The sequence below is a fragment of the Cygnus olor genome, chromosome 29, assembly GCF_009769625.2.
Source record: "Cygnus olor isolate bCygOlo1 chromosome 29, bCygOlo1.pri.v2, whole genome shotgun sequence".
NCBI classification, from domain to species: domain Eukaryota; kingdom Metazoa; phylum Chordata; class Aves; order Anseriformes; family Anatidae; genus Cygnus; species Cygnus olor.
This window is the reverse complement of record NC_049197.1, coordinates 1,161,874-1,180,064: the sequence shown is the minus strand read 5'-3', so window position 1 is coordinate 1,180,064 and position 18,191 is coordinate 1,161,874. Positions and strand designations below refer to the sequence as shown.

Sequence of the window (18,191 nt, the reverse complement as noted above, 5' to 3'; positions counted from 1 at the left end):
TGCCTCGTGAGCAAAGTCCCTCTGCAAATGAAAGCTCCTGCCATGGCGCTCAGGAAATGGGCCTCAGCCCCGGCTCCAAAGCACCAGCAACTCGTTCCAGGCGCGGAGGGGAGAGTTTCCTTTCATCTCCGGCCAGGAGTTTAACCGGCCTTTCGTCTCTCCCCAGACGGGGCTTTGAAGGCTTGCAGGGCCCTCCCACATGTGCTGCTGGGGCTGGGAGTGGTGTCTGCTCCGGGACCGGGAGGGAAGAGAGGATGGGAAGCAGCACGGGAGGGAGTTCTGCCCTCCAGGAGATGAGCAGAGGTGCCCGAATGGTCACGGGGAGCAGGGGACACCGGGGGACCGGAGCACGGAGGGACACGCCACATCTCCTGGTGGCTTTGACCTTCTCTTTCCCAAGCACTCTGAGAGCTCCTGAAGCATCTTGGGATGGAGACAGGGCTGCAACCCCCGGCTTCATGAGGCTTTCGGAGGGTCTTTGGGTTCGGAGGGTCTGCTTTCTGCCCAAGACCGTGCTGTGGGGAGGGCAGAGGTGTTTTACACCTTGTTGCAGAGATGGAGTTTGGTTCTCATGGGCAGCGAAGTACCGCTGGTGTGGGGAAGGGTCCTAGCCCTGCAGCCCTCTACCCTGGTGCTCACTCAACCTCCCCATGCCCCCAAATTCTTCTTGCTCTTTCTGGCTTCCTGATGCTTTGTTGACAACAGGGTGATGGTGACAGAGGGTGATGGTGACGGGGGGTGATGGTGACGGAGGGTGATGCCAACATGTCCAGAGGCTGGTGATGGCAGAAAGCCCACCCTGTCCTCTCCCAGCCCACCCTGTCCATGCTGAGATATTGCTCGCCACTGCTTCAAGTGGGCTGCCAAGCCCGGGCCAGCTGGGAGCCACAGGAAGCCACGGGCTTTGCTCTGCACCACCGGTGAGGTGCGTGCGCACGGGCTCTCACGCCAAGCCCAGCGGTGAAGCCCCGGCACCCTGGCTCTTCCGAGACCTCTTCTCCTCCATCCCTGGAGCTGGCACGGCTCCACTTTGGCCCACGGAGCAAAGGGAGGAGATGCAGAACACTGAGTCAGCGTTGAGCGCCTGCGAAGTTGCTCATATAAAAATAACTTGGCATTCTTGGGGATGTGCATCATCGGTATCATCCGGCTGTCTGTCTGCTCTCCGCTTTTGTGGCCTTACCCTGCTGGTAGGCTTCGTGGCACTTAGATAACAGACCAAAAAGCTGGTATAAGCTGCGTGTGCTTGCTGGTGTCTTCCTTTTTAGCTTCCCTGGATGGGTCTTGTCCAGCTCTGGTTGTCCTTGGGAAGGGAGAAACACAATTTTCCTCCATGGTTTTCACTCCCTTCCAGTTCCTGCACCTCCTGGGGGACATCCTGGGGAGGTTTCAACCCCTGCCCTTCTAGCACCTTATTGCACAGATTTTTCCAGAAGCTCTTTCTATTGCACATTAAGCAAAAGCTACCATGAATGTTTGTCTCGTTGCTAACGGCCGTTTCGACCTTCTCCTTCCCGCAAGCACTTGAGCTGCTGTCGGAGGATCGTGTGGCTTTCTGCATGGGGGCGGGTGGAGGTCAGGATGGCTCGGAGCTGCTGGACCCTCTCCAGCTCTGCACAGAGAGGTAGCTGCACACACAAAAACACAGTTTTGCCTCAACTCAGTTCCTTTTAAAGAGCCCCGAATGCAGCTGCAAGAGGGGTTCAGAAGCTGGGTGCTGGAAGATCTGAGCCTGACTCAGGACCCCTCGGGAGGAGACTTCCCAAGGGGCTTGTGCAGAGCCCAGGGGTGCAGCCCATAAACAGCAGCGTGACTGCGTTTCCTCCTGGGAGCACCCACGCTTCAGAAACTCTGCCTTTGTGGGTTCGTAGCTGCAAGAAGAGAGGGGAACAGGCCCGGAGCAGGGGGGAGCAGGCAGCATTTCCACATTCAGATGGGCTGAAGCCATGAAACTGCCCAGGAATGGAAGACAACGCTTTGGTTTCCATTCCCACGGGCCAGAGGCTGTAGCATCTCCCGGCTGGAAGTGACTCAGTGCAGGAGCTGATGCACAGCGTGATGGAGCCGTGCTCCCAGCCGCAGCCATCAGGATCCGTGCTCCTCCGTGCCGTGAGTCACCACCCGCCCGTCCTTGGGTTGCCGGTGCCAGCCCAGGTCCGGCTGGGTACTGGGGAGCACTGGGATGGACTGGAGAGCTCTGTGCCTCCAGCTGGAGGGAGATGGGAGGAGATCACCACCACACCAAAAGCAGCTGGTCCCCAAAACGCAGGGCGAAATTCCCAGCCACAGCAAGGCAAGGTAGCAAGAGCCGGGAGCTGCGGCGAGTGGACAGGGCTGGGTGCCTCCGCCTGGCCTTAAGCAAGAAATTAAATTTCTAAGGCAATTTCTACAGCAAGAAATTAAGGGACTGAAGGTTTTTATTTGCTCCGGTGGGCAAGAGTGGGTATAAGCAGAGCTGCTCAACTTGCAAAGGCGAAGGAGCCAAACCTCTGCAGTGCTGGGTGCACGGCCAGGGGTGAGCAAAACACCCCAAAACACCCCAAGTCTGGGCCGAGGAGCTGGCCCAAGAAATGGCTGCTGAAGGGATGAAGGTTTCTCGCTTTGGGGTTAGGCTCCTGGGGTGGGTTAGCAGCCAGGGATGGGTTTTCAGTTCCCCCTCCTCCCAAAATATTTATTTGCCTGCCAAGCCTGCATTTGCCCTGTAACCTGGGACCAGGGGATGCACGTGCAGTGATCCCTGTCCCCCAACCTCCCCCGGCACCACGGTGCCTTCCCGGGGGAGGGGGGGGGCTTCGTGCCTGCGAGGCATCGCACGGGGCTGTGCAGCAGCTGGGTCCTTTGGAGGAGAAAGCTGCAGCGAAGAGGAAGAGCAACGGCTGCGATGGGCTTTTATTACCAGCAGGAGAGCACTTTTACGCCTTGTCCTCGGCAGATCCTGGGCTTCAGCGCTGCCTGGGATGGACGTAAATGCAAGGACAGAGCGGGGTCATCACGAGGGATGGTCCTGGGCTCCCCCCTGGCCAAAGCTGCGCTGCCAGCCCCGTGGTGACGGTGCCTGGAGAATTTGGGCAGGCTGGAGGCTGCCTCGGTGGGAATCGGTCAGCTCCCGGGGCGAGCGGCGAGGTTCTTGGCAGCGGGGCCCAGGACATGGCGTTTTGCTCCTTTGATGGCCAGATGGAAACAGATGGGGAGGGGAAAAAAAAAAAAAAAAAAAAAGAGAGAGAGAAGAGAAGACTTTCACATGTAAAATTCCAGCGAGGAAAATTAACTGGAACAGGATGGCCGTCAGCACGGGGTGGTGGCTGCCACCAGTGCCCTTGGTGCCACTGTCCCATCCCAGCTCTGGGAGGGGGCACAGCGCAGCCCCGCCAGCAATGCTGCGGCACGGCCAGACCCCATTTATCCCCCCCAGCCCCCCCTTTGCCCCCCTCTCGGGGAGAGGCTGCGTTTTGGGGGGAACATCTTTTAGTTCTTAAAAAGTTCAGCGAGTTCCAGGAACATTATGTCACTTTGACAAGGAAATGAATTGCGGGGCCATCAATCAGAGCTGCAGGCGCGCAGATCAAAGGCACCCGGAGAGCTCGAGCTCCCTTTTACAGCCAGAGCCCTGCACGATGCCCCCCTCCCATATTCCCTGCGGTTGCCTCAGCAACAGCACGCTACAGTGGATGCTTCACATTTTTATTCGCACCACACATGTTTCCACTCTAACGCTGCAATAACTAGAAAAACCTGCGAAACCAAAGCTGCTTCCCCAGCCTCCAGGGGCAGCGGCTATTCCTGGCTCCCTTTAATGTTCTCAATTTATTAGCGTTATCCTCCTTTTTTTCACACAGGATAAAATAGAGATTATTTTTGTCCTCCCGAACAAAGGAAAACAGCCTGAAAAAAAAAAAAAAAAAAAAAAAAAGCCTCTGCATCGAGGCTCGGCCTCTGATTTTGTGCCCAGAATTAGTCGCGGGTGTAATCGGCTCCCCCACATCCAAGCGATGCTGTTGGCAGCACCGGGCTCTGCGTTATCCCTCGTGGCACGGGGCAGGTTGGTGGCCCCGTCACAGCAGTGAGCAGAGCGGGGAGGAGCCGGGGGGGACACTTTCCTGGCCTCCACGGGGATGTGCTCGCACACAGACGTGGCACGGGTCTCGTCCCAGCCCCTCGTGGCACACCACGGGCGTGCTGCGCACATGGAGGGTGTCGAGGATGAAAAGGCCAGCTCACCCTCACCTCTTCTGGCATCAGGCTGTGGACCTGGTTTATAGAATCAGAGAATTTTGGGGGGTTGGAAAGACCTCCAAAATCATCCCTCCCTACCACCATCACCCACTAAACCATGTCCCCAAGCACCACGTCCAACCTTTCCTTGAACACCCCAAGGGACAGCGACTCCACCACCCCCCTGGGCAACCCATCGCAACGCCTGACCGCTCTTTCTGAGCAGAAATTCCTCCTAATTTCCGACCTGACCCTCCCCTGATGCAGCTTGAGGCCCTTCCCTCTTGTCCTATGCCACACATCACAGGGGTTCAAACCCCAAGGGTGCAACAGCCTCCCGGCCACCTTCCTGGCGCCCATGGAGCTTCGTACGAACTCTTCTTAACCCGAAGAGCCTGTGGGTGCTCAAAACCTCCAGACACAGCCACTGTCCCACTGTCCTTGAGACCGGCCTCCTTGTGCCCTGCTGGGCCTGGAGGGAGGCCGGGAGACCCGTCAGACCCGAGCGAGGTCCGCTGAAAAGAGGGAAGCGTCCTTGCCGATGCTCGGCTCCCTTGCAGGGCAGGAGGGGAAGCCCAGTCCCCACGGGGACAACACGGAGCCGGGATCCTCGGGGGTTTTGGGGAGCTGGTGATGGTGAAGAGATGCAGAGGGCCGGGCTTGTTGTGCCAAGCAGGAGGCTGGACCTCCTCCAGGACTGACGGCTGGCACGGAGCATCCGTGGGCAGCAGCAGAGACAAAAACAGGCTCAGGCTGGCCGAGCTGTGCTCTCAACCCCACTGAAGGACACAACTTTGAGGGGACACCTCAGCCCCTTCCTAAAGAAGGCTCAGCTCAAGCCTCGACCCCATAACGAAGCTTCTGCAGCCCCACTGAGGCTGCCCACGTCCCCCAGCCCCAGTGCCCTCACCCCACGCACAAGTGCCTGCTCAGCAGTGTCACTGCTTTCCTTTTTAACATCTCCCTTCTTCCCACAGTGCTGAGCAGCACCGCTGGGCTCGGCTCTCCTGCGGGCACCCCAGGACCTTTCCTTCTCACCCCAAAAAGCCGCTCGAGAAAGGTGGAGGTGAGCAGTGAAGGGGCCCCAGAGGGAGACGAGCAGAGGCAGAGCAGCTGGGACATGGTGGGAATCCAAACCTTCTTCCATCTGGTGGCTTCTCACTGAACCAAGAGATCTGTGTTTTTTTTTCTTCTTTTTCTTTTTTTTCTTTCTCTCTCTCCCCGCATTTTTAAGGTCTGAAATTTTTACTGATCTGTCAAAATGAGCGCTATAAAACCCCCAGCTAGCTGGAAAAGCAAAGTTATTGAAACCAGTTTGGTGACTCGTGACCTTTTCATGAGAAGTTTATATTAATATTCTTCCAAAAACACTCACTGAAAGAACAAATTGAAATGTTTAAGGGAAAAATACTCTAGCCACAAAACATCCAAATGTGGGTAAAAAAGCCCACTCGAGCAGTTCGGGGTGCGCAGCTGATCCTTCCTGCGGATCAAAGCTCATTGTATTTATCCTTTTGCTCAAGGATATCAGCAACAATACCGAGCTGCACTTCCTTTGCCCAAGATCATTCGCCAGCGAAATTGAATTAAACTTATTTTTAAAAAGGAAAACAATAAAAACATTAATAAAAAAATAAAAGCCAGGCACAAGCCCATGCCCCAGCTGGTGTTAATTGGCTGCCCTCCAGCTTCTCCAGAGCTCAGCCAGTTTCTTCAAGCGCGGGATCAGAGGACCCAGGATCCTGCCTAAATTCTGCCCTCCCTGGGGTATTTTTTTCTCGCCCTTTGTTTTCTCTCGCTTTCCCAGGCCCCTGTGATCTATTGTCTTCCCGCATTAGGAACAGCTGATATTAGTCGCTGTCTTGACAACGCTCGCGTGTGAGCAGGGCTTTGAGCGGTGGCCCCGCTGGCAGAGCTCCGGCACGGATACGGAGTGGGGAGCAAAGCCCCCGGGCTCCATCCCATCAGGTACTCCCATCAGCTTCTCACTAGCCCGATAGGAAGGATGGGGCTGAGCCCAAGCCCTCACAAAACCAAACTCACCTTCTCATCTCTTTGGGGGCCGAGGTGTCTCTTCGAGGCTCCTGTTCCACTCGGACCCTGTCCAGTGTGGAGGTTGTTCCAGAGGAACCTGTGGAAGAATGTGCAAGCAGAGAAATCCTCAAAATAGAGAAAAACATTCCTACGGCTCATCCAGAGTGAAAAAGCAGAATCTGGGTGGGTGTAAATAGGACGCCAAGGGGTTCAAAAGGGGTTTGCTGTGAGGGGTGGTGGACATGGACATGTCTGCATGGCCAGCCACGCTATGGATGCTTGTCTGGTCTATGGTATGTATTTTTCCGAAATACCTTGTGTCTGGGATCGAATTGAGGTTGTCTTCTGCAAGTGGGATTAGCTTCCCTGAGCAAATTTGGACAAGTCCCTTGCTCTTGTTCAGCCCCGCCCCAAAGAGGAGTGAGGCCATAAGCCAAAAGCAAAAACAGAGTTGCTCTGAAAGCCCAGGTGCATGCACCCCGAGCGCCTTGCTGGGTGCACCAGCAGGCAAGAGAGCAAGCAGGGACAGCCACTGAGGCTTCCGACTTGCTGCAGAAAATGTGTGTGTATATATATATACATTTTATATACAATTTATATTCTTTTCATTTTCATATTTATACATATATATGTAAACTATATATATTGCACGTGCATGCATATTAGGCAACAGCTCGTTTAAAAATATCTGTACAGGCCTATGTCAACTCAACAATTTCTATTTTATATGCATTATTTTCATTACTTTGATTAATTATTGACACTGTTTTAAACAAGATTGTTCCCGTAATACCCCCCGCAGTGTGTTCCATTATAAGACAGAACAACAGAGCAAGATTTTAGCGAGGGCTGAGAGAGCTGCTGGGGATGAACCTCAGTGTCCCCAGGGAGCGTAGTGCCAGGACCTCAGTGTTCCTCCAGAGAGCTCCCAATGACCAAGAGCAGGAAGCAACGTCCGGAGAGTGTGATGAGCAAAGACAGCTTGGATGGGGTCAACGTGTGCTGTGCAGTATATCGCATGCCTTGGTATGAATCGGGACCTCCACCCTTGGCTAGAAGAGGATGCAGCTCTCCTGGCATTTCTGTGGGGAGAAGAAAATGATTTATTTGAGGCTATCATCGCAGGAGCTGTGAAAGGACGTGGCACTGCTGGCAGAACTTGGTTTCCAGTGGAAATCAGGGACTGGACTGGCTGTGGATCCAGTTAGGACCAGGTTCTGGGCCCATAGCACCCTCCTATCTGCAGTAGCTGCCAAACAGTAGTGGGCAAAGAAGCCAAAGCATCTCTAAGAGGGAGCCTGGTGCCTTCAGAAAGGGATTTATGACCTAGTCGCTGCAGAAACACGAGGCTGAACTCAGCAAGTCACAAATTCCCACATTTCACCCCGCTGTTGCCTCACTGACCCTATAATCTTGCTGTCCTCTCGCTCTCCGTGGTGGCCCCATCCCAGTGACTGCAGAAGCCAAGTCATCTTCCTGGCTGAGTGCTTGAACCACGAGGCTTTAACATTTCCACGTCTTCTCCTTGCTCCGTGGCTGTGCGCAGAAAGCGGCTCCGTGGAGCTCAGCTTCCAGGTCAGGCGTCCCCAGGGAGTGCAGGACCCCGACTCTGCAGTGGTGAGATGCTGCTGGGAGGCTCCTCAAGGCATTTGCTCAGCAGTTGAATACTTGCCACCACGCTCTCCTCTCCCGTAATAACATTTATTTCAGAGGAATATGGTGGTGGATGAGTAGGGGTTCACTTCTGTACAAGAAGGGCTATATAAAACAGCCAGAACTGGAGGCAGAGGAAGAAAAATGGTTGCACGAGTGGATGAATAGACGAATGGATGCAAACTCAAATTCATTTTGGGTTGTGCCATTTCTTAAGAGCAGCATGGATGCCTGCCAGTGTTGCTTCGTCCTTTGGATTCAGAGCATGCTCCACGTTGCTCATGGAGACATCCATCGCTCCACACTTCCGCTTGAACTTCTCATAGATTAAAGTCTTCTATTCCAGGCTGGACAAATGAATATTTCTGGCTGGCTTTTGCAGGGTCAACTGGGCTTTCAAAAAAGAAAAAAAAAAAAAAAAAAAAAAAAAAAGACTTACTTAAAAATAAATCAGCCTTCCTTGAACTCCATGGCTGGTGCTCAACATTAGCATAGGCAATGTCCCTTGACATCCGGGCAGCAGGCAGGAGCATCTGTGCCGGAGGGCTTGGGGGTGTCGGTGGAGGAGGGAGGGAGGAAATCTGGAACCCATAAGCTCCACTGATGTTTGCGTTACCTTGCACTGCTGCATTGGTCTGCGCCTGGTCCGCCCCCGGTCCTCCTCGCCCTATCAGCAAGAGCCTTTCCCCAAAGTTATCCGAACGCCCTCCTCTCCGTCGCCCAAAGGAAAAACCAACTGAGCTCCTTGGAGGGCTCCGCGAGGCTTGAGAAGTTCAGAGGGGCCGAAGGGTGGATGCTCCAGGCTGCCCCTCTCGCGCGGGCGCCGTCTCCGCAGATGCGCCGCGGCCTCTGCGCCCCGTGAGCCCCGCGAGCCCTTTGCCTGCCCGGTGGAAGAGGTCCCCGGGGCGCAGGTGGTCGCTGCCGAGACGATGAAGGAGGAAAGCATGTGCCTGGACTCCCCCGAAGGCAGCCTGGTCACCAGCGAGGAGGAAGGCGAGCGGCTGCACAAGAAATGCCTCCGCAAGCGAGGCCAGGCGGGCAAGCCGGCGGAGGATGGCGGAGCCCCCTCGCTGCAGGGCAAGCGGAGCAAGCGCAGTCCCGTCCCGCAGTCCTTCGAGGATGTGCACACCCAGCGGGTGATCGCCAACGTGCGGGAGCGCCAGCGGACCCAGTCGCTCAACGACGCCTTCGCGGAGCTGCGGAAGATCATCCCCACGCTGCCCTCCGACAAGCTGAGCAAGATCCAGACCCTCAAGTTGGCCGCGCGCTACATAGACTTCTTGTACCAGGTGCTGCAGAGCGATGAGCTGGACCACAAGATCACCAGCTGCAACTACCTGGCCCACGAGAGGCTCAGCTACGCCTTCTCCGTCTGGAGGATGGAAGGGGCTTGGTCCATGTCCGCGTCCCACTGAGCCGGGGTACGTATCGCAGCTCCGCCAAGGGCACTGCGCGCACGCCCCTCGCTCCTGCATCCTCCGCGCATCTCCCAGCTCGCTCCTCCGGGGGCCGCGCGCGGCGGCCGCCCCCTCCTCGTGCTCCACGTGCAAGCGATTTGCTTTTTAACAAACCCCAGGCGCTGTCAAGGCCGGTGTTCGGAGGAGGGAGCGATTCCCAAACCCCGGTGGGAAGTCGCAGGGGGCCGAGCAGCAGAGCCCTGATCTCATTTAGCGGGGTCTGGGCTGGGGCAGGCAAGTGAAAGGTTTCAAACAAGGGCTTCACGAGCTGATTTATCCTCCCGCGGGGAAGCCGGGGGGTGCGTAAATCAGGCTGCGCCCTCCTGAGAGCGCTGGGGATGCCGAGGTGTCAAAACTGCATGAGACCAGAGCCAGTCCCACAGTGGGCATCCGAATGCTGCAGCTGCTCCGCCATGTGAAGAGCCTGGCCTTGCCCTCAGAGAACCTCAGGAGCCATCCCCAAAGCTTTTTGCGGTGGCCCTGTGGCCAGGCTTGCTCCTCTCCCTCTCCTAAAGCAACGCAGATAAGATGGGCTCCGTCACCCCTTTGGATCTGTAGGTTTCCCACACCGCACACGATGCAGGGAATGAAATATATTCGGTGGGGACGCCAGGGCGGCGAGGTTTGTCTGCTGGCAGGATGCACCCAGCGCCATCCAGCTGCCCCCGAGCACCCTCGCAGCCCCTGTCCACGCTGCTGAAAAGCGAGGAGAAGAATCCTACAGCAGCATTTGGGGGCTGGGGGTTTCACAGCCCTGCCGTGGTGCTGGGTGCTCTTCTCGCCACAGGCATCGCATTCCCCTCCCAGCCTCACCAGTGGCCCCTTTGGCCAGCTCGTGGCAGGATCCCAGCTTGTCCAGGATCTATTGAGCTCATCCCGCTGGATCCCAGATCCCCACTGTCCCCCAGGCAGGATCAGGCTTTCCTCGGGCACCGATGAGTTAATCCTTGCTTGGTGCCAGCCCCGATGCTGGGGTCAGAGCCCGCCTGGTGCTCCGGGAAAGGCGACTGCAAGAGGAGCAGGGACTCTTCATTTTCTTGCGCCCACCACCAAAGGCTACCCATCGGAAAAAAACCCTTTTCTTCTTATTTTCTGCCAGCACTCGGCTGAGTCCGGCACACCCTCCTTAGGTGCCATTTTCTGCTCCTGGCTGGTCTTAAGGAGTCGCAGCTCAGTGCCGGGGAATCAGCAGAGCCGTGCCCAAAGCTGTTGCTGCATTACGGCTGTAAAGGTGGGGAGGGCCGGAGAAGGGGTTCAAAATTCTCCTCTCCATCCCAGCCTCACATTTTGAAAGAGCAGAAGGAGAGGGAAAGGGAAGGAGCTGGCTTTGCTGAGACAAAATAAATCGCATCACAAGCCTGGGAAGTGGCCCCAGCGATGCCCAGGTGGTTGGGGACCCTCTGCTGTGTGCAGTGTCCCTCGGTGAGCACTGCTGACCCTGGGCTTTGCCACTTAACAGCCCTGAATTTCAGGCCAGCTCCACGGACATAGGTGCAAGCAGCGGCTGAAGATGGAGACCGGCTCCCAGCAGGAATTCATTTCAGGATGAGCCACATTGAAACTCTTGTCTTCCTGGAAACTTTGCTAGGATCTTGCTGGTGACAACCACGACGAAAACAGCCCGAGCAGAGCAAGCCCGTGCCCCCCTCACCACCACATCTCTGCAGCCCTGGGTGTTTTGCAGCTCTGTTCAGCCCCTCTTGGGGCTCTGTGCGTGGTCCCAAAAGATGAGGCTTTGTGGACATCACCACTGGGTGCCTGAGCCTGCAGCTGACGCCGGATGGAAACACAATGAGAGCGTGGCTTTCGCCGTGGGTAGCCTGCAAGTTTCCACACCACGTTGACAAAACCCATGCTGAAGAGCCGTGTGCTTTGTCACTGCCCAGCTGAAGGCGGTTTTCCTTGGGGTCATCCAGGGCTTTTGAGTAAGGGTCCCCCCCCGCCTCCCCCAGACTCAGGGCTGGTTCCCACTGGGTGCTATCGGTGCCCGGGTGGACCGACGGGCAGCTCCAGGTCTGCTCATTTACTTGCAGACCCCTTTATTTAAGCTGAGTGCTTGGCAGGAGTTTTGTTCCCATGATAAACAGAGGAATTAAAGACATTTAGAGCTCCTAAAGACCTCCCTTCTAAATGAAAAACCTCCCTGTAAAATCCCTCGTGCCCTGCAAGCGTGGTGCTCGCAGTGTGTTATCGCTGCTGGTTAATATTCATCCCTAGAGGCTCCGGAGCTTGCCTGGAGGCAAAGCATCCTTCGGCTGAATAGATAATAATCTGTTTTGTGCCAACCTGCAGCGGTATTCGGGTGCCAATTAGCAGCTCCCGGTTGGGCCGGGAAGTACCGGGAGGAGGATTTGCTAAGCAAAGAACAAAAAGAGGGAACCGCCACGGGGGGGGGGAAGCGACGCTGGAGCTGGAAAGGCTGTGTCCCTCTCCCGTAAGTGAATTAACCCAGCGCTTGCAATGGGACTGTAATTTTATAATGTAAAGCAGCTAATGGCTGCTGCGAGCGCCGGCATACTGGTCTCCACTGGAACTCAGCCTATTAAATATCAAAGGCCGCTGGAGGAGCTGGATGTGGATATGCCCTTGTTAACCAGGAGACATCATCCGGGGAAAGAGGGATGGAGCCCTCAGGCAAGAAAAAAATCATGTTTGAAGTCCCCCAAGCTCACGGCTTTCAGCACAGTCTTGAGCACATTAAAATGGTTTCTTTTCCTGCTGGAGGAGAAAATGAGGCTGAAAGCAGAAACTGCTGGGGGGGAAAGACTGGCGGAGTTGTAAGGGGTGATATTCTTTGCCCTTCATTTGTCTCCCTGGATTTATTGTCTTTCTCGCATTGCCCTCACTTAATTGTCTGTCCTGAAAGACCTTGGATAAATCTTCCCTTTGGGGACTGTTGCTCTTGCTTGGAGTCTGCTTTGTCGGGTGGATGTTTCATTTTCTTTTATTTATAAATACGTCTCCTCGCACGGTATTAATGCATCAGGGTATCAAAGGCGCTCGGGGAGCACTCCCTTCTATATTCAGCTCCATTCAGAAAATGCATTTAAAGCAGCATCTGTTCCAGGAAGGTACCACGGGGGCCGGGGTAGCACCAGCCTGGCGCTGTGCCCGAACCACCTCGCTTTCACTTTTGTTTTGCGCTCCCAGAAGGGACGATGAGTTGCCCAAATCCTGGGAAATCTGTGCCTGGGGTGATTTTGTTTCCCGTCGGGGCCAAGTGCTGGGTTAGGTACCAGCCGTAATCCCGGCCACGTGCTCCGGGAGGATGCTTTTCGTGGGGAAATGGGGCTCTGGCTGCCCAACACAGGCAGGGACGCTTCCCACCGAGACAAGTGCAGCAGCACCACGGGGTCGGGCTGGGGGACGACTTCACTGCAGAACAAACATTGCCCCAGGGTGCTCTGGCTGCGGCTGGGAGAGAAAATTAAACGCGTATGGGCTGCTCCCTGCCCCAAAGTCCTGCTGGCACGGGTCAGCCCACATCCGTGCTATTAGACGAGACGAGGCGGCTGCACCAGGTGGAACAGCCTCCGCCTCGTGTGGAGCCCCAAAACAAGCAATTCCATGCCCAAACCCACGGCAGGGAGCTGCTGGAGGCTGCAGTGGTGCAGATGCTGCTGCAACAGCCTGTGCCGCGGCTGTTTCCTCTTGCAGCCGTTGCCTGAGCGGCTGCCAGGTTGTAATCAAGCACAAAAGCGAAGCCAAGGGATGGGACAAGATGTGTGCAGCGGAGCTGCCTCTCGCCATCTGAGCGAGGAGCTGTGCCGGGGGGCCCTGGGGCTGTTCTCTGGGCTGTGCCGGGTTTGCTCCAGACGCAGCTCCCCAGCTGGCAGAAGCGTTTCGCTGCCAGCCCCACCGATGGCTCCGGAGCTGGAATTTTTTCCTTGCTCTGGCAGGGATCATGCAGTGGGTTCAGAGGCCATTTTCCTCCAAAGGCTGCTCTTTCCCACCCCCCCCACCAGCACAGGGCCAATGCAGCGTTTACCATAAAGGAATGGAGAGACAGAAAAAGTGGCATTTGGTGCCTTGAAGGTTTTGGCTTTGGTGCTCTGAGGAGAAGAAGGATGCGTCATATCCCCCAAACCGCAGGGCTGAGCTCACATAAAAGTCACCGATGGCTCCAAATTCTTTGCCACAGTCTCACCTTGGCCACGTCTGGGTGTCCTGATGGGGCAGAGCCTGCAATAACCTCAGAGCAGGACCTTTCTCAGCCAGGTTTAGCTTCCACTTTTCTATTACAGACGGAAGAACCCAACGCCCAGCCTCCCTCCCCACTGCAGGAAGGCAGGTTCTCAGCACTAGTCGGGATTAGTTAAAATTAAAAAAAAAAGAGATAAAATTCCTGAGGCAGCCCTCCACGGCATGAAGATGCCTGCCGGTTTATGATCCCCACTCGCCAGCTCTCAGCTGGGTTCACTTAGCCCCGAGGAATGCCTTTGAAACGAGCCCGTATTTCATCCCGAATGTCACGGCGATGCACCTGGGATCTGAGGGGGACGAAGGAGATGCGTTGCCAAGAAGGGCTTTGCATTTCATTTCCTTTTATGCCACTTTTACCTGCACGCTCGTGGACCAGCGGGCAGGGCACGGCTCGCCGAGGGCGCTGCTGGAGATGCGCCCGTGGAGCGCCGCAGCCCCGTCCCGTGCACGTCAGATGCCGGCATTTTTGATCACCCCTTGTGCCCTGCACCACCCCAGTGCACATCACAGACCTTTCAGACCACGGTCCCCAAGGATCTGCATTGGAATAAAGCCCCCAGAGAGCTAGGAAGGTGGGTGGGAAGCGAGGGCACACCCTGGAGGACCCCATTGCAAGCCCTGGCCACCTCCCAAGGCTCTTGGCTACCTATTTTTACAATGATAACCCTCCAGCTCACAGCAGTGGGTCCCCTCATGCTTTGGGGGCATTTTTGCCCCTGGCTGGGGGCTGCTCTGTCCCCCCTGCAAGCCCCGAGGGCAGCCCAGGTGCCTAGCATCGTGCTGGATCCATCCCTTTCCCAGCTCCCCAGCAGCTGGCAGCATTATCTCAGCTGGTGCCGGAGGTAATCATGGTGTGGGGGGGGTTGATTTATTCTTCTCCAAGCTCCTCTCTGGAGACTTAAAGGTCTCGGCGATTGTGCAAGGAGAAAAGTGGGAAGCAAAGCAGGGGAGGAATGAGCTCGCCTCGCCTCTGCCCGCTCCCTCAAGGCCCGCTGGAGCCGTTTCTCATCGCAGGATTGCACTCGCAGGAGCTTTGCCCTGCTCCTGGCTCCCGGCTGGCGTCGGCCACAGGCGCCCGGTGGCTCCGCGACGTCCCCTCCGGCGTCACCCGCCCTGGGGACAGCACATCGCTCCCCGGGTTGGAGAGGGGACTCTGCGTCATGGGGCGGCTGCTGTCCCTACAGAGAGGTGGAGAGCCGAGCTGTCCGCCTGCGTCCCTTCCCCAGCCTCGCTGTCCCCCCAGAGATGCGCATTTGGGGAAAAAGCTGCCATTTGTCGCGATGCTCACGTCTTTGCTCCCGGCGTGCCAAGTCCCGGCATCAGGCGCGGGTGCGTTTCCCAGCGTGTCCCACGCAAGCCCTTGTGGCTCCGGGAAAGTCCAGGAACACGAAATCCCCGCAGAGGAGCCAGCAACCAGAGCCAGCCCCCGCTGCCGCCAGCTTTCGCATCACCTGGCTGCGATTTTTGGGCTGCCCGTGCCCTGCATTTCTCCGCATCCCCAGGATGCAGGAGCGCGACGGCTCCACCAGCACTCGTGGTGCCTCCCGGGCACCCAGCGCCCGCTCCCGATGGTGACAGCAGCCGCCCAGCAAGGCGGGCACCAGCCCCTTCCCACCCCCCGTGCCTGGGGCTGGCATCCAAACCAGGAGCCGGGTGGTTTCATCTTGGAACCAGCCTGGCTGGCTGCTGTGCCTAAAACTCTCTAAAGAGCAATTTATTTGTAAGGAGACAGATGAGTTTTCTTCGCGCCAGCCTGCATATGGTCCCCGCACACCCCAAAACCAGGGGAGGACGATGCTTTAGGGACACTGAAAGGCCCTGAGCTGCCCCTCGGCTTCCTTTTTTCAGCCCCCCCCCCCCCCCCCCCCCCCCCCGCTCACCTGGATGCAGGGAGCTGCTGGAACAAGCACCGGCTTCGCTTAAGCGATGGAGAGCAGCCGGCATTTCTGGACACCGAGGTCCCGGGGCAGTTTTCCAGGCTTAAAACTTTTGGTTCCCTAAGGAAATGCTGCTGTCGGAAGCACGAGGCGGGCACAGACGAGTGCGCACCCCTGCACCCTCCTGCACGCGTCGGTGCTCAGCCTGTTTTGGTCACATTTAGCAAAAAAAAAAAAAAAAAGAAGAGAATCCAGCACTTTCATTCATTATTGCAAAGCGGGGAAAAAAACAACCAACCACCCTGCGAGACTGCAATAGGCGTGCAACCCAAATTAATCCATGAGGGAGATGTGTGTTTTAAATGACTCCACGGCAGGAAGAGTTTCAATTAGTGATCACTCTTTATTACACACCAGAGAACCCAACGACAGGCGACAGCAAGGCTCAAATTACCTTTTTTTTTCTATATAATCCTCAATCTTTATGTACAACGTGAGCGAATTCCCTGCTCCGGGGAGCTGACCGCGGCCTTTGAAAAGATCTGAACGCTCTTAAAAAAATAAAAATTCCATTAAAAATACAGTTGCGGATGGTTTTATTAACCACATCAGAGGAAGTATTTTGCAAGTGGAAAAAAAAAAAAAAAAAAAAAGAGACCACCTCTAGAAATATAAACTTTCTTTCAAAAAAAAAATAAAACGTGCTTTAAAAATAAAGGCAAATACCTCTTTGCGCAGTGGAGGCTCAGGCTTCCAACCCTGATTTATTTATTTTGTTATAAAAAGGGGGTTTGATATCTTTTTAAAAAACTACTGAAAGGTGACATTGCCGAGGAGCTGCCCCATCACCTCCTCCGTGCTCCCCTGCAAGGGATGCTTATGGGCTGAGGCGGTGCTGTCCCACGGGGAGAGGGGCCCGTGCCAAGAAAGCGTGAGTTTGCTATGCAAAAAAGTGCTAATTTGGGGGTTTCTGACTCCAGCCCCGCCTGCAAGCCCGGTGTCCCTAGGACCAGCTTTAGGAGAAGCAGCCGGCCTCGCTGCATCTCGTTTGTGATCGCTGCGATGTTCCCCAAGAGGCTCAGCTGCGGACTTACCTCGGGTAATTTGTTCAGTCTGGGGTGTTCGGCATCACATCAGCTGCAAGGCAGCAAATGCAGAGGATTTCGGCTTCAGCTTGGGGTGACCCTACCAAGAGGGGTGCACGGGATGAAGGATTTGGGGGTTACGGATCCCAGGCCAGGAGTTCCCAGCTGGGTGCTGGCACCTAGGAAGGTCGAGTTTTTGAATTCATGAACTTTTTTCTTGCTTTTCCCCATTCGGTTTCTTGCCCCTGAAACCAAAGGGAAGCTGAAAATCTTAAATGGGTGGCTGACGAAGTTTAGAAGGGAGCAAAGCAGCTGTCTTTTTGGGGCACATCGCTTTGCTTTCGGGGCAGTGCTGGTGCGCACGGCTGAGCTCACCCGCAGCTTTCTCCTGGGGTACAAAGGTGCCCCCACTGCCGAGGTTGGGGAAAAGCCCGGCCGAAATTCACTGTCGGGTGCAACCATGGCCTGTTTCACCCCGCGTGGCACAAATCCGACTGGGACCCAAGGGGAGAAAAGGGGGACGTGGCTGGGACGGAGCTGGGAAGGGGATGGATGCAGCCGGAGGGGCTGCAGCGTGTCCCCAGGGTGCTCGGCTCAGCCGAGGGGACAGGGGGGCAGTGAGGGGCTGTGGCGGCTGCCCCGGGGTCGGTTTGGGGTGGCAGCACCAGCCCCAGCTCAGGGACACGCTGACATGTCCCAAGGCTGGAGAAGCAGCGGGTCCTCCCCACCACCCCACAGCCCACCCCGGTGGGGAGATTGACGGGATGGAGGGGCAGCACCCACCGTGCCAGGCTCCGGAGAGAGGTTTGGGGGCGCTTTGCAACCCCAGCGAGGCGAGGTGCACAGCACGAGGCTGCCACGGAGGGTGCCCATGGTGCGGGCAGAGCCCCAGCAGCAAGGGGGGAGGCCGTCAGGGGCTGCAGCACTGGGGGGGGGGGTACGGGCAGTGCCACGATGGCTTCTCCCCACATCCTCAAACCCCATCCCACCCTCTGTGCCACGGGCTGGCACTGCTGGACCCCAGCTCTGGGCAGTTTGAGACACAGAAATGTTTATTTTTCCAAGTTTTTTGTTTTCGTTTCGTAATTTTTTTTTTTTTTTTTTTTTTTTTTTTTTACAAAATCTCCTCCCTGTGCCTGCAGATGGAGCCTGGCCACCCCCTGAGCTCAGCACCACATCCATCCCCAAAGCCCCCTGCGCTGTGACAGCCGAGCCCGAGCGGGGACCCGTCCTTGCGGAGCAACCCCTGGGCCCCAGGGAAGGACGAGGCTCTCGGGGTGAGGAGCCACGAGGCCCTGTTGCAGGACGAGATGGGAAGGAGAATTCAGATGGAGACATCATTTTTGGGGGGTGAGGGATGACCCCACCTCTGTCACCCCAAGATAACCTGGAAGGGGACAGGCACTGGGGCTTGAGGCATCCCTGGGGAGCTGAGCACCAAGCAGCGGGTGACGAGGACTCGATCTCAGACGGAGGAGCCCAGGGGGGTGCAGGGGGAGCTGGGGGTGCAGCCACGGGGAGGGTGGGCACCGGGTGCCCCCCGCTCCGGGGGGGGTGGCTGGAAGACAGCCGGGGTCTGCAGTGACACAGGGCGGCGGGCTGCTGGAAAGGGCTCAAGGCACCTTGGTAACATCCCCATGACGAGGTGTTTGTTCCCGAAATTCCCATGG

The 18,191-nt window shown here is 56.5% G+C and overlaps 2 protein-coding genes across 3 annotated transcripts; one reads left to right on the top strand and one right to left on the bottom strand.

Annotated features, from left to right (window-relative positions):
* Positions 1-2,875: 2,875 nt before the first annotated feature.
* Positions 2,876-18,189, bottom strand: LOC121061057 (proline-rich receptor-like protein kinase PERK13). Of its 2 annotated transcripts, none has more exons than XR_005814962.1 (3): positions 7,651-8,487; positions 6,256-7,328; positions 2,876-3,161 (listed from the first exon to the last, which is right to left on the bottom strand). XR_005814962.1 is itself a non-coding variant. In XM_040539369.1 (3 exons), exon 1 carries the CDS (start codon positions 18,187-18,189, stop codon positions 17,197-17,199), a length of 993 nt encoding a protein of 330 aa, XP_040395303.1. In that variant the 3' UTR covers positions 2,876-3,161; positions 6,256-7,328; positions 15,440-17,196. The 2 variants fall into 2 exon arrangements, 1 of the variants encoding a protein (XP_040395303.1); XM_040539369.1 differs by lacking the exon at positions 7,651-8,487 and adding an exon at positions 15,440-18,189.
* Positions 8,631-12,254, top strand: LOC121061059 (twist-related protein 2-like). Its single transcript, XM_040539371.1, has 2 exons — positions 8,631-9,320; positions 10,829-12,254. The coding sequence occupies exon 1, from the start codon at positions 8,829-8,831 to the stop codon at positions 9,312-9,314; it is 486 nt and encodes a 161-aa protein (XP_040395305.1). The 5' UTR covers positions 8,631-8,828; the 3' UTR covers positions 9,315-9,320; positions 10,829-12,254.
* Positions 18,190-18,191: the final 2 nt, after the last annotated feature.